The 17,127-nt window shown below is 41.5% G+C and overlaps 1 protein-coding gene and 1 long non-coding RNA gene across 3 annotated transcripts in view; one reads left to right on the top strand and one right to left on the bottom strand.

Moving 5' to 3' along the window:
- Positions 1-248: 248 nt before the first annotated feature.
- Positions 249-17,127, bottom strand: part of LOC141783408 (uncharacterized) — a 395,872-nt gene continuing 378,993 nt past the window's right edge. For both annotated transcript variants that reach the window (XR_012597264.1, XR_012597263.1), the window contains exons 2-3: positions 1,683-1,832; positions 249-879 (exon numbers count right to left, since the gene is read on the bottom strand). This is a non-coding gene — a long non-coding RNA (uncharacterized LOC141783408). The remainder of the gene's footprint in view (positions 880-1,682; positions 1,833-17,127) is intronic.
- Positions 10,099-13,528, top strand: LOC141783355 (scavenger receptor cysteine-rich type 1 protein M130-like). Its single transcript, XM_074660607.1, has 4 exons — positions 10,099-10,397; positions 11,200-11,514; positions 11,608-11,904; positions 12,072-13,528. The coding sequence occupies exons 1-4, from the start codon at positions 10,277-10,279 to the stop codon at positions 12,437-12,439; spliced, it is 1,101 nt and encodes a 366-aa protein (XP_074516708.1). The 5' UTR covers positions 10,099-10,276; the 3' UTR covers positions 12,440-13,528.

Here is a 17,127-nt window from a genome sequence, read left to right on the forward strand (position 1 = left end):
GCTGATCTGAGGTCTGCTGTCCAGCTGCTGTCTATGAGAGTCGGCTGTCAATCACTCGCGAACTACGACCAAACAGTCAAACTAGGCAGCGCTGATCAAATATGAATCAATATTATGTTACGTTAATGCCTATTTCTCTTCTCAGATGTTTTCAGAATCATCTTGTAGTGCACGGTTTAGCTGTAAAATGAGAACGTTTGAGCAAATTGTGAAATATGGTGAAGGAACGCCAAGTAGGGGAGAGTGGGGTAAGATGAGCCAATTTTTGCTTATGCTGTCCTCGAGGTTAGGAAAAATGAGACAGAAGCAGAATGAAAACTTGAACCTTAAATTCAGGATCTCTCCTATCAAATGAAATGATCAGCATGCATCCATCACAAAGCTGTCTGGAAAAAATGACCTTCCCAAAAAAAGTGCTCCTGTGGCTCAACTTGCCCCAGGTAAGGGGTAAGTTGATCCGAGTCAGTGGGTAAGTTGAGCCATCGTGGGGTAAACTGAACATCTGAGTTTTTAAGTTTAAACCTCAGCATAAGTGTGTTAACAAACAGTTTCACAGTTATGAACTTGTGAGAACAAACCACCAGTGAGTTTCAAGACCATTGAACAATCAAAATATCATTCAATATTCGACAATATTCCAGTCGTCAAGGTTGCAGTGAAATATGAACTGTTGCTCCCTCCTTGCAGTTCCTCCAGCCTTTTGAGGTTGAGGTAGCTCCTTCAGCACATCACTCAGTGGAAAAGATGCCTCATCCTTTTCCTTGAATACAAAGGTGGGCTTCTCACGTCAAGTGTTCCCCCGGATTCTTCTGAGAAATCTTGCACTCACTTCGTTGCCCTCCAGGCTCTCAACCAAGCCAATGTAATGGTAGCTTCTGCCTTTGGATACAAAGTTTACTATGACAAAGTCACCAACTGACAGATCTGAGATGTCTGATTCACTTCTCTCATGCTCAGAAGTGTCATCAAATGGGATGGCATCACACTCTCCTCAGAACTGCTGTACGCTGTGATTTTCGTCTTGGTCTTTGGTTTGACCAAGGCCTACCTGCTAAACCCTTCTCTTTACAGTTGTTGGGGACAGGAGTGTTTTTTTCTTTCTGCCAATTCCAATGCCAGTTCACAGCATTTCTTTGGAGTAAGGCCGTGGAACTGTTCAGCCAGCTTCTTGATATGGTCTGCAAGCTCCTTCTCTACCTCCTCTGTGAGGACCCTCTTTGCCTCTGCTGTTCCACTATAACCAACTGTTTTTACTTCCTTTATCTCCCTCTTCTATAAAGGTTAACACATAAAAAAATCAAACCAAGTTGTGTAACACTCAACAGTAATACCATTTTATACATCAGAGAATTCATTTGGTTAATTTATGGTGGGGTAAGTTGAGCCAGTGGCTCGGAATAATAGTAGAATATTAGTGAGCCAGTGGCTCAACTTACCCCATAACCTTTGGCTCACTTTGCCCCATAGCTACCATTTTGGAAAAAATGGCCCAGTTTAGCAATTCAGGCTAATCTTTAGCGAAGGGATTAACATGGTGTTATATCTTAGTAAATCACCAACATGTATAATATATTTTTTTAGACCTGGATAAATTTGCTTTGACCTAACATTCATTATTCCTGACATGCAGAAAATGTACTTTGATAGGGAAAAAACTGTTTTTGGTGTAAAAAAGTACTTACTACTTCTCCCATGTGCTTGACTCCATCACAGCAAGATAGAAATGATGGGTACTTCCTGAATTTATGGTCACATGACAAAACATAATCACAGTTGCCAAGATACAGGGGGTGGGTCAATTTACCCACTGGCTCATCTTACCCCACTCTCCCCTACCGGTCACATGACTGGAACACAGCCAATAGGAACGCTCTCTCAATGAAATTACCTGTGATTGGTCAAAGTCTACCGTCACAGGCTAGATTTTCGAAAGCCTGAAAACAGAGTCATGAGGAGGTGCAGAAGTCTAGTTATCTCTCAGAACACTTGAATTACAATATGCTGAAAGGTTATTATGGAATTTTTGCCCAATGATGCCAAAAATATACTGCCTACTGCCACTTCAATGGACTGATTTAACAAAAGCAAAGACAATGATAAAAAGACTCAAAACAACCATAAAGAACTTTAAAACTACAACAGAGACTCACAAAAGGCAATAAAGAAACAAAAAATGACCATGAAGAGGTGTAAAACCACTACAAAGAGACATAAAACCACCACAACGAGACATAAAACCACCATAGAGAGACATTAAAACTGCCACAACGAGATGTAAAGCCACCACAAAGACATGTAAAACCACCACAATGACAAATAAAAACCACCACAAAGACTTGTAAAACTACCAGAAAGAGACGTCAAACCACCACAGACACATACAACCACCACAAAGACACTAAAAAACAACACAAAGACACTAAAAAACACCAAAAAGAGCCGTAAAACCACAACAAAAGACACGTGAAACCACCACACACACTAAAACCACCACAAAGAGCCGTAAAACCACCAAAACTGAAATAAAACCACCGCAAGGAGACGTACAACCTTCACAAAGACACTAAAAACAACCACAAAGAGACATTAAACCAACACAGAGACACGTCCACCACAAAGACCCGAAAAACCACCAAACGTAAAACCACCACAAAGACACTTTAAATCATGACAAAGACACGTAAAACCACCACAAAGACACATAAAACCCCCATAGAGACATGTAAAACCACCAGAAAGAAAAGGTAGAACCACCAGATGTAAAACGAACACAAAGACAAATAAAACCACCACAAAGACACATTAAACCAACACAATGAGACATAAAACCGTTCCAAAGACAGGTAAAATCACCAGAAAGACACATAAAACCACCAGAAAGAGACGTAAAACCACCACAAAGACACTTAAAACTACCACAATGACACATAAAACCATTACATAGACAGGTAAAACCACCACAAAGACACATAAAACCACCATAGACACAGGTAAAACCACAAGAAAGACCAGTAAAACCACCAGACGTAAAACCATCACAAACACATGTAAAACCACCACAAAGAGATTTAAGACCACTATAAAATCACATTAAACCACCAAAATGAGACATAAAACCATTACAAACACAGGTAAAACGTGAGTTACGGATGTAACTACGGGTCTATGAATTCTGGATGACCGCCAGAGGACGGTGCTTTAGCACTGGATATCTCCATCTTGCATATGCGCAGGTCGAGTAATTATACCAACAAAGTCACCTGTGACCATGTGATGACGTATGACGCATGCCCCAGTATAAAACCCCTACGTCATCACGCAATCTGTTCCTTCAGAATCTTCTCGCCCAGATTCCGAGTGACAGACAACTCTGGCGGTCATCCAGAATTCATAGAACCGTAGTTACATCCGTAACTCACGTTCTATTTCATTCTTACTGACCGCCAGAGGACGGTGCTTTAGCACTGGATGACTTATACCAGCAAAGTCACGAGGAATGCTTACCGCACTAAGGAATGGAAGCCGTTGATAGGACGGCTGTTGCCACAGCGTGCGGAGCAGCCACATTAACACGGTAATAGCGACCAAAGGTACATGAAGACTCCCAGGTCGCCGCAGCACAGATGTCTTGCAGAGAGACTCCTTTCAAGGCTGCCCAAGATGTGGACACACTCCGAGTAGAGTGGCACTTCACATTACTAGGTAGAGGCAAGCCCTCTGACCTATAAGCATGTAGAATCACATCCACAATCCAATTAGATAGTCTCTGTTTTGATAGGGGTTCGCCCTTCTTACAGCCCCCATAGCAAACAAAAAGTTGGTCAGTTTTACGTAAGTTGGCAGTGGCCTACACATACGCTTTGAGTGCCCGAACCGGGCACAGTAGCACTGACGGTTCCTCTGGCCCCTCAGATGAACCTGGCTGACTGAATGTCGCCAATTCAATGGCTTGGTTTACATGCGAGGGAGGCACCCTCTTTGGCATGAAGGATGGATTTGGTAGGAGAGTAACCCCTGAACCATCTGGGTACCAACGTATGCACATCTCGCTCACTGATAGGGCGTGAAGTTCACCCACTCGCTTCGCTGATGTGATGGCAAGCAGAAATGCTGTCTTGGCAGACAACCACCTCAGTTCTGCCTGTTCCAACGGTTCAAACGGGGGTTGACACAGAACCCGTAACACTAATTTCAAGTCCCATGATGGCACTACAGTGACTCTTGGTGGTCTAAGCCTCTGTGCGCCCTTCAAGAACTGACTAACCAGATAGTGTGACCCCACTGTCTGGTTGTCCACCCTCAAGTGCCCCACTGAAATGGCAGCTGCATATACTTTCAAAGTTGATGCACATCTGCCACCATCCAACAATGACTGCAGGAAACGCAGAATAATGGCCACTGAGCAACTCTCTGGTACCTCACCTTTTGTCTTGCACCACTGGGAAAAAAGCTTCCATCGATTAGCGTAGAGGGACCTAGTGGAGGGGGCCCTCGAACTCAACACCGTATGGATCACTGACTGGTCACAGGATGCCAGGAAGGGATCCTGGCTTCCAATGGCCAGACACACAGCTGAAGGCGATCTGGATTCGGATGCCATATGCGTCCTTCCAGCTGAGAGAGAAGGTCTGGTCTCCTTGGGAAGACACGTAAAACCACCACAAAGAGACGTAAAACCACCACAAAGACATTAAAAACGACCACAAAGACATTAAAAACCACCACAAAGACATAAAACCACCACAAATACATATAAAACCCCCACCAAGACAGATACAATCACCAAAAAGACACATAAAACCACCACAAAGACAGATAAAACCACCAGAAAAGACACGAAAAACTACCACAAAGAAACGTAAAAGCACCACAAGGAGACGTAAAACCACCACAAAGACATTAAAAACGACCACAAAGACACATAAAACCACCACAGACAGATAAAACCACCAGAAAAGAAACGAAAAACCACCACAAAGACATTAAAAACTACCACAAAGACATATAAAACGACCACAAATACATATAAAACCCCCACAAAGACATATACAATCACCAAAAAGACACATAAAACCACCACAAAGACACATAAAACCACCAGAAAAGACACTAAAAACCACAACAAAGACACGTAGAACCACCACAAAGAGACGTAAAACCATCACAAAGACATTAAAAACCACCACATTGACATATAAAACCACCACAAAGACATATAAAACCACCACATTGACATATAAAACCAACACAAAGACATATAAAACCATCACAAAGACATACAATCACCAAAAAGACACATAAAACCACCACAAAGACGGATAAAACCACCAGAAAAGACACGAAAAAACACCACAAAGAGACGTAAAACCACAACAAAGAAACGTAAAACCACCACAAAGAGACGTAAAACCATCACAAAGAAATTAAAAAGGACCACAAAGACATTAAAAACCACCACAAAGAAATATAAAACCCCCACCAAGACAGATACAATCACCAAAAAGAAACATAAAACCACCACAAAGACAGATAAAACCACCACAAAGAGACGTAGAACCACCACAAAGAGACGTAAAACCATCACAAAGACATTAAAAACGACCACAAAGACATTACAAACCACCACAAAGACATATAAAACCACCACATTGACATATAAAACCAACACAAAGACATATAAAACCACCACAAAGACATACAATCACCAAAAAGACACATAAAACCACCACAAAGACAAATAAAACCACCAGAAAAGACACGAAAAAACACCACAGAGATACGTAAAACCACAACAAAGAAACGTAAAACCACCACAGAGACGTAAAACCATCACAAAGACATTAAAAAGGACCACAAAGACATTAAAAACCACCAAAAAGACACAAAAAACCACCACAAAGACAGATAAAACCACCACAAAGACACGTAAAACCACCACAAAGAGACGTAAAACCACCACAAAGAGACGTAAAACCACCACAAAGACATTAAAAACCATCACAAAGACATTAAAAACGACCACAAATACATATAAAACCCCCACAAAGACAGATACAATCACCAAAAAGACACATAAAACCACCACAGACACATAAAACCACCAGAAAAGACACTAAAAACCACAACAAAGACACGTAGAACCACCACAAAGAGACGTAAAACCATCACAAAGACATTAAAAACCACCACATTGACATATAAAACCACCACAAAGACATATAAAACCACCACATTGACATATAAAACCAACACAAAGACATATAAAACCATCACAAAGACATACAATCACCAAAAAGACACATAAAACCACCACAAAGACGGATAAAACCACCAGAAAAGACACGAAAAAACACCACAAAGAGACGTAAAACCACAACAAAGAAACGTAAAACCACCACAAAGAGACGTAAAACCATCACAAAGAAATTAAAAAGGACCACAAAGACATTAAAAACCACCACAAAGAAATATAAAACCCCCACCAAGACAGATACAATCACCAAAAAGAAACATAAAACCACCACAAAGACAGATAAAACCACCACAAAGAGACGTAGAACCACCACAAAGAGACGTAAAACCATCACAAAGACATTAAAAACGACCACAAAGACATTACAAACCACCACAAAGACATATAAAACCACCACATTGACATATAAAACCAACACAAAGACATATAAAACCACCACAAAGACATACAATCACCAAAAAGACACATAAAACCACCACAAAGACAAATAAAACCACCAGAAAAGACACGAAAAAACACCACAAAGATACGTAAAACCACAACAAAGAAACGTAAAACCACCACAGAGACGTAAAACCATCACAAAGACATTAAAAAGGACCACAAAGACATTAAAAACCACCAAAAAGACACAAAAAACCACCACAAAGACAGATAAAACCACCACAAAGACACGTAAAACCACCACAAAGAGACGTAAAACCACCACAAAGAGACGTAAAACCACCACAAAGACATTAAAAACCATCACAAAGACATTAAAAACGACCACAAATACATATAAAACCCCCACAAAGACAGATACAATCACCAAAAAGACACATAAAACCACCACAGACACATAAAACCACCAGAAAAGACACTAAAAACCACAACAAAGACACGTAGAACCACCACAAAGAGACGTAAAACCATCACAAAGACATTAAAAACCACCACATTGACATATAAAACCACCACAAAGACATATAAAACCACCACATTGACATATAAAACCAACACAAAGACATATAAAACCACCACAAAGACATACAATCACCAAAAAGACACATAAAACCACCACAAAGACGGATAAAACCACCAGAAAAGACACGAAAAAACACCACAAAGAGACGTAAAACCACAACAAAGAAACGTAAAACCACCACAAAGAGACGTAAAACCATCACAAAGAAATTAAAAAGGACCACAAAGACATTAAAAACCACCACAAAGACATATAAAACCCCCACCAAGACAGATACAATCACCAAAAAGACACATAAAACCACCACAAAGACAGATAAAACCACCACAAAGACACGTAGAACCACCACAAAGAGACGTAAAACCATCACAAAGACATTAAAAACGACCACAAAGACATTACAAACCACCACAAAGACATATAAAACCACCACATTGACATATAAAACCAACACAAAGACATATAAAACCACCACAAAGACATACAATCACCAAAAAGACACATAAAACCACCACAAAGACAAATAAAACCACCAGAAAAGACACGAAAAAACCCCACAAAGAGACGTAAAACCACAACAAAGAAACGTAAAACCACCACAGAGACGTAAAACCATCACAAAGACATTAAAAAGGACCATAAAAACATTAAAAACCACCAAAAAGACACATAAAACCACCACAAAGACAGATAAAACCACCACAAAGACACGTAAAACCACCACAAAGAGACGTAAAAAACCACCACAAAGAGACGTAAAACCACCACAAAGACATTAAAAACGACCACAAATACATATAAAACCCCCACAAAGACAGATACAATCACCAAAAAGACACATAAAACCACCAAAAAGACAGATAAAACCACCAGAAAAGACACGAAAAACCACCACAAAGAAACGTAAAACCACCACAAAGAGACGTAAAACCATCACAAAGACATTAAAAACGACCACAAATACATATAAAACCCCCACAAAGACAGATACAATCACCAAAAAGAGACATAAAACCACCACAAAGACACATAAAACCACCAGAAAAGACACGAAAAACCACAACAAAGACACGTAGAACCACCACAAAGAGACGTAAAACCATCACAAAGACACGTAAAATGACCATAAAGACACGTAAAACCACCACAAAGAGACGTAAAACCATCACAAAGACATTAAAAACCACCACAAAGACATATAAAACCACCACAAAGACATATAAAACCACCACAAAGACATATAAAAACACCACAAAGACACATAAAACCCCCACAAAGACATAAAACCCCCACAAAGACAGATACAATCACCAAAAAGACACATAAAACCCCCACAAAGAGAGATAAAACCACCAGAAAAGACACATAAAACCACCACAAAGACAGATAAAACCACCAGAAAAGACACGAAAAACCACCATAAAGACACGTAAAACCACCACAAAGAGACGTAAAACCATCACAAAGACATTAAAAACGACCACAAAGACAGATAAAACCACCAGAAAAGACACGAAAAACCACCATAAAGACACGTAAAACCACCACAAAGACACATAAAACCCCCACAAAGACATACAATCACCAAAAAGACACATAAAACCACCACGAAGACAGATAAAACCACCAGAAAAGACACGAAAAACCACCACAAAGAGACATAAAACCACCACAGAGACATTAAAAACCACCACAAAGACATATAAAACCACCACAAAGACATATAAAACCACCACAAAGACATACAATCACTCCGGTTTTGAGTTTTGGATTATTGCAGAAAATCAGCTCTGAGGCAAACAAACGTTTATGATACTTACATGTTTTGTTCAGCAAGATAATCTCCACTAATGAACTCCACTTTGTGATTTTTGAAGTGTAAACGCAATCGCCAGAAGTAAAAAGCTAACATTAGGCTGTAATCGCACTACACCACGGTCACATGAGCACGAGTATAAACACAACAAGACTGTAAAGGAGGACGAGTCGGCGTGAGGACGTTTAGTCGTCTCATTTGGCCACTTGTTAGCAACCATCTTTTTAAGACACATCAAGGCTTCAAAATTCATGAGCGGGATATTTATTGATGTATTTTATGTCGTAGAACAAAACGTTAAAATCTCTTCAGCTTGTGACGGGAGACTTTGACCAATCACAGGTCATTTCATTGAGAGAGCGTTTCTATTGGCTGTGCTCCGTCACAGACTTTCTCATTTTACAGCTAAACCGTGCACTACAAGATGATTCTGAAAACATCTGAGGAGAGAAATAGGCATTAACGTAACATAATATTGATTCATATTTGATCAGCGCTGCCTAGTTTGCAGAGTTCGCGAGTGATTGACAGCCGGCTCTCATAGACGGCAGCTGGACAGCAGACCTCAGATCAGCTATTACTGCTTGTTTTCCTCCAGTATGTGAAATCTTGCAGATGCCGTTAGGACACCGGAGGACACCGGAGGACACCGGAGGACACAGAGGAACATGATTTTTTTCAGGTTACCTGTCTCATGTACTACTGTCACAATATAGTGACCGTTTTATAAAAATAATTTTTTTTAATCACCTTTGCTCCAATCTGCCTACTTCAGCTTTAAACTGGTGAAATGGCTCCAGAGTGAGTTCACTGAGGTGTTTTTGAGCTGCTAGAAAATTCTTTACAAAACAACCTGAGAGTGTTTGTTCTGTCCACGGCTGTGATCCAATCATGCTGCTTCATCATTTTCTCTTCAGGACTCCGGGCTGAAGGAGAACACAGCTCAACAGGTAAATAGAGAAAGAAAAGACATATAAAGAATCATTAAAGCAAAATCAATCAAGTTTTATTTAATCTTAATTAAATTCACTTCTTTTACTGATGACTCTCTTGTTTCTGTTCAGAGTCTGATGATGTCAGGTTGGTGGGAGGAGACAGTCGCTGTGCAGGAACACTGGAGGTGAAACATCAAGGAGACTGGAGACCAGTGGGTAGCTATAACTCTGACTGGACCCTGAAGGAAGCAACTATTATTTGTAGAGAACTGGACTGTGGCTCTGCTGTTTCTATAGGATGGAGAATGGAGTCCTCACCCAGATCTGTGTGGAGGATCAGCTCTGACTGTGTTCAGTCTGGATCTGCTCTGAGGGAGTGTGCAAAATCATTTTTCTCTCCCCTCATCCTGAATCTCACCTGCTCAGGTAAGCCTAACAGTGACATCATCTATTACATCATCTATGACAGTAATGTACCCAGGTTGACACACACATGCACCAGCTAGAATGGCAGCAGACTGACTCCAGCAGCCATGACGGAGTCTGATGAGCTGCTGCCTCCGTAAATCATACAGATATATATCTGTATATATGAAACATACATGTCTGCTGCTTCAGGAGTCCCCATGGTCTGACCAGCAACCAGCCTGAAAGGACTCCTTCTTCAGCTTCACAGCTTTCTTAGCCAATGGTTTCCACCAGCAGCTTCTTTAGCTGCCACCATAACAGGCACCAGTGACCTACTGGCCACAACTTTGAGCAGCTCAGCTCAGCCGGGGGCTCGTCAGTATCTCCACACCCACGTGGCCTCCTTCACCCTGGGAAACTCCTTAAAAAGACAGAGTCCAGACTCTATCCCTTTTAGATTTTAGGAATTGTTTTCTGACCAGATTTTGATTCTGGGTTACACATCTTCTCAGAGAAATAAGAAAGAATGAAAACTTTGTAACTTCTCTGTGTGGAGAGTAAAGATTGTGGAGTAGCTGAGCAGAAGGAACAGAAGAGAGAAATCTGCAGATGATGATGTTGTGTTATTGTTTGATAAAGACATGATGTCATTATAAATGACAATGACATTAAAAAGATGTGTTCTGTTGTTAATGATGAACTGATGTTGGAACTGTTCTGAGTCCAGTTTGAATCACTGAATTGCTGTTTCATGACATCTTTTTATTTAGTGTCTGGTGTCTTTTATCTCTCTCTATTTTATCTTCTATCATCTCTCCAGACTCTGTCAGGCTGGTGAATGGGACTAGTCTGTGCTCAGGCAGACTGGAGGTGAAGTCGAACCAGTTTAACCAGTCTTGGTCCTCAGTGTGTGAAGCTGACTTTGACCAGCAGGATGCAGAGGTGGTCTGTAGGGAGCTTGGCTGTGGGGCTCCTTCAGTCCTCCAGGGGGCGCTCTATGGAGACGTAGAGGCTTCAATGTGGACCAAAGAGTTCCAGTGTGGAGGAACTGAGTCTGCTCTCCTGGACTGTAGAAGCTCAGGCTCAGATAGAAACACCTGCTCACCTGGCAAAGCTGTTGGACTCACCTGCTCAGGTAGAAGAGGAGCTGCAGCTCTGATCTGGTTAATTTCTGTTCTAATGAAACTCACTTTATTCTTTTACTGATGACTCTCTTGTTTCTGTTCAGAGCCTGATGATGTCAGGTTGGTGGGAGGAGACAGTCGCTGTGCAGGAACACTGGAGCTGAAACATCAGGGAGACTGGAGACCAGTGATTATCTATCTCAATCACTGGACCCTGAAGGAAGCAACTATTTTTTGTAGAGAACTGGACTGTGGCTCTGCTGTTTCTGTAGGACGGAGAGAGGAGTCCTCATGGAGATCTGTGTGGAGGATCAGGTCTGAATGTGTTCAGTCTGTATCTACTCTGAGGAAGTGTGCAACACCAGATTCCTCTAACCCCATCCTGAATCTCACCTGCTCAGGTAAGCCTTTCAGTGACATCATGTATGACATCATGTCATCTGACACCTGTCTGTCTGTCTCTGTGTTTGTCAGACTGGTGAAATCGCACCCTTTTTTAGGGGCCATTTAGTTGAAGGGAGGGTGAACGTGACGTTTCATCATCTCAATCATCTCTCTGTGTTTACAGACCTGCTGCTTCAGCCCAACATCTCTGCGTCCTCCTCCGTGGACGGGGTCTCCGAGGCCCAGCAGCAGGGGTTTCACGTGCTCAGGGGCTCCACCTTCACCATCAGCTGCTTCATCCAGCCACAGTACCCAGGAGGCTCCTTCCAGCTCACCTTCACCTCCTCCACCGCAGCACTCAACTACACCAAGCCAGCTGTCAATCACTCCGCCCACTTCCTGTTTCCTGCTGCAGAGACCGCCCACCATGGAAGCTACAGCTGTGTTTATCACGTCTACGTTTTTTCTCATAACTTCTCGTCTGAGAGCCGTCTGCTCTCTCTCACTGTCACAGGTAAACTGACTGTTTACATGCAGGTTTGGAAAATGTGATTGTTTCAAATGGAGTGAAAATGATCAGCTGACAACAGGGTCCATGGTGTTGTTTCTGGAATGACACTGTGACTACTGTCATTGTGTTACACATGTCATATAGTAACTAAACTCATACAAAGGACATAATGTATGTTTGGTTACCAGGATAACTCTGGTTCTCTGAGAACTGAGTGAGGAATTTCACTATGAGCAGGTCCATAAAGCTGTCCTTGTTTATCGTCGCAGCCATTAAGGCCCAGACACACCAACCCAACATCAGAGAACTATTGGCGACGAAGGCCACCAGTTGCGTCGCCTCATGTCACCTTTCACTTGGCCAAAACGTTGCACTCAAACAAAGCAGCGTTTGACGACCATTTTCACACCACTCTCACTCACCACTTAGCTTCATTCCAGATGTTCATGTCGCTGTAAAAAAATCTGTGTGTTGGAATGATCAGATGAGATGAAGATGAAAAATGAGAAGAGCCTTCTGTGTGTGTCCTCTTGACTTTACTCGTTGGCTTGCTTTCCTCACTTCCGTTTCTATTCTCGTGCACTAATTTGTTTAAGCTGAACAGCCAATCAGAGGGATTTCTCTCACCAATGGGTTCCGTCGAAAAACCTCTGAAACGGGCAGACTAGAGCCGACGGTGCGGGATACACCAAAAAACCTAGGCCGACAGACGCTCAACGACGACCCCAAACCATCAGCTTGGTGTATCGGGACCTTTAAACATCTCCCACACTTTTACCATGTCAAAAATCAATGCATCAGTCTGTCCACTTGCTGCTGTTTTCAAAGCGCTGTGTCAGTGCTTCATTATCAAATCCATTCCACTTGCTTATTGAGAGAATGACCACTTCAATAAAATTCCTTACCATGGCTGTGTCCAAAATCATAAAGTGACGTCATATCCGTTCTGTATCCGTCAACCAAAGCAAACCGCAGTGAGACGAAACGGAAAAGTAGAAAGTGGTGGAGGGTCAGCGTGGATACGACCTTCACCCTCACAGGGCTCCAGAGTGACACCAAAAATCTGTCTAGTGCGACTAAATATTTTCATTGGTCGCACCGGTGCACCTGAAAGGTCTGTCTCTGTGTGTTTATGTCGCTCTTCCTCGAGCGACATCACAACCATAAAACATACCGCTAATTCAAAATGAAGAGAATTATTGATTGCTTTTATGTCAAGAAAAATGCTGCGGTACCAGTTACACCTGAACGGCCTAGCATATACCCGACGTCGGTGGCGGCAGGGGCAACCGCTCCATCACCCGTCTCCTCGGTCCCCAGTACGATGTCTAATCCTGAACAGGGTGCCGGATTCATTTCACAAGTGGGGAGAGCAAAAAGTGTGAGTGCGTGTGTTTGAGACACTACTGTACATTTAATAACACAACACAACTTTACCGCTAATTTCTTCTCTACTCCATGGACATGGACTATTGATTAAATATTTAATTTAAATTCAGTCCAAAAGCCCCCAAAAACCCACAAACATTATTTTCGAAAAAGAATTGACTAGTTCTCTGTGATTATGGAATAGTATTTTTGCTAGGAATGCACATCCCTAGTTTTTTTGAGCTCTGTTGTCGGGGGCATTAGCTCCTGGTAGGGTCTCCCTAGGTAAAGTGGTCCCAGGGGAGGGGCCAGACCAAGAGCAATTCACAGAACTTTATGAATCGGAGCCAACGGACTTGCGGAACCCGCCCGGAATAGGGAGACCATCTTGGTTTTTGGCCGTCGCCATCTTGAATGTTGGCCATCCCCACTTTGAATTTTGGTCGTAGCCGTCTTGGTTTTTGGTCGTAGCCATCTTGGTTTTTGGACGTCGCCATCTTGTTTTTTTGCAACCAGAAGTGACACGAGAGGGTGGAGCTAAGTACAACCAAACTCTAAATAAGACATTTTTTGTTGACCAAAATGTTACAATTAACTTTGATAAACTGGAAACACACTACGAAAGGGCTAAAGTTGTAAGACAACTCCCAGACCGGACAACGCCGTGGTAGCGTCCTGTCAATCACAAGGTAGTCGGCCCTAGAGGATCCCCTGCTTTATGGTCTATTTGACTCTAAATGGGACCATAATTTACTAAATGATCAGGAAATAGATGACGTCTTTACAGAGTAGACACAATGAAGATATTACATTAGGTGCAAACATTTAATATGAGGTAAATATGAAATGTAATAAGTTTAGGAGATAAGTCTCCATGTTGAAGTGATTTTAGATTTCAGGTCACTACAGTTTGTGTTTAATGGGAGCTGTTGGACTCATGAAGTCATGTGATGTGATGTGATGACTGTCCATGTGTTTGATCAGATCTAAGGCCTCTTATCATCAGAGCGGTCGTCCTGCCGCTGATTCTGCTGTTGGCGAACATTGGCCTTTACTTCTACTATAAGGTACTGACACACATCTGTTGTTTAGACCACTGACTGACATGAAGCACTCAGTCTGTGTTTATTGAAGTGAAGAGAGAGGAGTGATGCAGGAAGTCACATCTGTGTGCTGTCATGTGTCTCCAGACCACCAGGGGGCTTAGGCCGGGCCGACGGGAGAAGGCTGAGCCGGAATATTATAACCTGGGCGTTCCTGCAGCTGAAGGAGGGCCGACTGAAGAGGAAGGAGCTCAGGGAGCAGAGTAGCACCTCCAAAGAGCTCATCTCACATCCAGATGGATTTATAACAGACAACCGTCCAGCAGCTCATTTTATACGCATGTTCCCTTTAAACAAGCTGTAAATATTATAAAACAGTATATACTATATTTTTTACTTGAACTGAATACAGTGTTGGAGGCGGGGCTCCGTTCAGTCCTATGAAAGTTGCTCAGTGGCGCATGATGCCAACATTTTTCAACCTCCATCTAGAAAAGTACCTGGATCTTCCGTCGATCTTCCGCATCCATTGGGCCCATGAAACAACTCCACTCAGTCACATGACTCGGTCCAACGGACTACCTAAGGAATATACTTAAATTTCTGATCAAGAATTTTGTTGAATTCATAAGAATTTTGCTTAATTTTTAACTGAAGGTGTATACTTAAATTTGTGATCAAGGACTTTGCTTGTTCAATAAGAATTTTGCTTAATGTTGTACTTTAAGGAATATACTTAAATTTGTGATGAAGAATTTTGCTTATTTCATAAGAATTTTGCTTAATTTTGTACATTTAGGACTATACTTAAATTTGTGATCCAGGATTTTGCTTATTTTGTAGGAGTTTTGTTAATTTTGTACATTAAGGAATCTTTTAAATTTGTGAACAAGAATTTTGCTTATTTCATGAGAATTTTGCTTAATTTTGTATATTAAGAAATATACTTAAATTTGTGAACAATAATTTTGCTTAATTTTAACCATTTAAAGACAATATGAGAACATCTTTATGACAGATTAAAAAAACAAATAAATAAATAAAACAATAAATAATAAAAATGTGGTTTATTCTACGTGGAGAGGACCTCACTTTAGGACGTCTGTTCTCATATTGTCTTCAAAACCATTTAAAGACAATATGAGAACATTTTTATGACTAATAAAAAACAAAACACATACTTGTATTTTTAACAAAGTACTTTTTGAAGTCGGGTCCAGGCTGATCATTATTGGACGACATCATGTGACCCGTCTTCTTACAACCATTTAACAACCAAAACCACACCAGAGCGTCATCAGAAGGAGAACTTTACACTAACCTGTGCAGATCTGTGTTCAAATATGCTCCAAATATTCAATTTTCATGTCACCATTGTTGCTGTTGGATCAGGACTCATGTTTGGGAGAGATGAAATGATTAAGATCACTGTAATAAATGTATCACGATCATCTACTATATTCAAATAAATACAACCGCTTTCAGAAACTATGAAACTCTGTGAATGAGCTGATTTTACGTTGTGTAAATGTTTGGTTTGGTTTCTTTGTATGTGAGCGCTTTGCATTGACCAGAGAAGAAGACATCCAGGCTTTGGTTATGACTTACTATCTCATTATTACCAAAATAGATCTAATAATTACCAGAAAACTGTGTTCATGATGAGATACGGATGTTGTAATTATGAGAAAAGGTTAGGATGGTTATCTCTCTATGAGGAGACAGAGGAGTGATGGAGCTACCTGATTTAACTAGTTTGAGACACTTGGTGGGAGACATTAATGTGACTGAGTCATGTGGACAGTATTATTATTATTACTATAAAGTACAAAATGATCTTCTGAATTACAGACGTCTCTTTATACATCCATGGCCACAGATTCATTGGCGTTTTCAGTCCAAAATGGTGGCAGCGCAACCTCATCGCCATCTAGTGGCGGTTGTCACGTACTCTTTGGTGTGAATATGGTGAATGGCAACGGTACACATAAAAATGTCCGTCGCTCTGACCATCCTGCTATGTTGATTTGAATGGTAATGTCTGTTCAACTCTCATTCTAGTTCTATGTTTAAAGGGACTGTTTGTAACTTCTTACACATATAAATCATTGCGGGTCGGTGTCCCATGCACACTCGCGTGTGGCTACGCTGCTCAGACTCAGACTCCAACACAAACTACACAGAAGCACCAAAACCTCAAAGTTCTATCTAGTGAAGCCCGTCTGTTAAACAGTGTTGGCCGCGGTTGGAGGACGCGGGGGAGACGGTAGCTTTGGTCTCCAGGACCGGAGTCTCTGCTGTTTTCTGCTCCTCTGCCT

This window comes from Sebastes fasciatus, chromosome 15 (genome assembly GCF_043250625.1).
Source record: "Sebastes fasciatus isolate fSebFas1 chromosome 15, fSebFas1.pri, whole genome shotgun sequence".
Taxonomy (NCBI): domain Eukaryota; kingdom Metazoa; phylum Chordata; class Actinopteri; order Perciformes; family Sebastidae; genus Sebastes; species Sebastes fasciatus.

What these genes read in the sequence shown, in the direction of transcription:
- LOC141783355 (XM_074660607.1), top strand. Translation starts at nt 10,277, where the DNA reads ATGGAGTCCTCACCCAGATCTGTGTGGAGGATCAGCTCTGACTGTGTT. An exon ending in CCTGAATCTCACCTGCTCAG is followed by an intron (nt 10,398 to 11,199) that starts GTAAGCCTAACA and finishes TCATCTCTCCAG; the next exon opens with ACTCTGTCAGGCTGGTGAAT. An exon ending in CCTGAATCTCACCTGCTCAG is followed by an intron (nt 11,905 to 12,071) that starts GTAAGCCTTTCA and finishes CTGTGTTTACAG; the next exon opens with ACCTGCTGCTTCAGCCCAAC.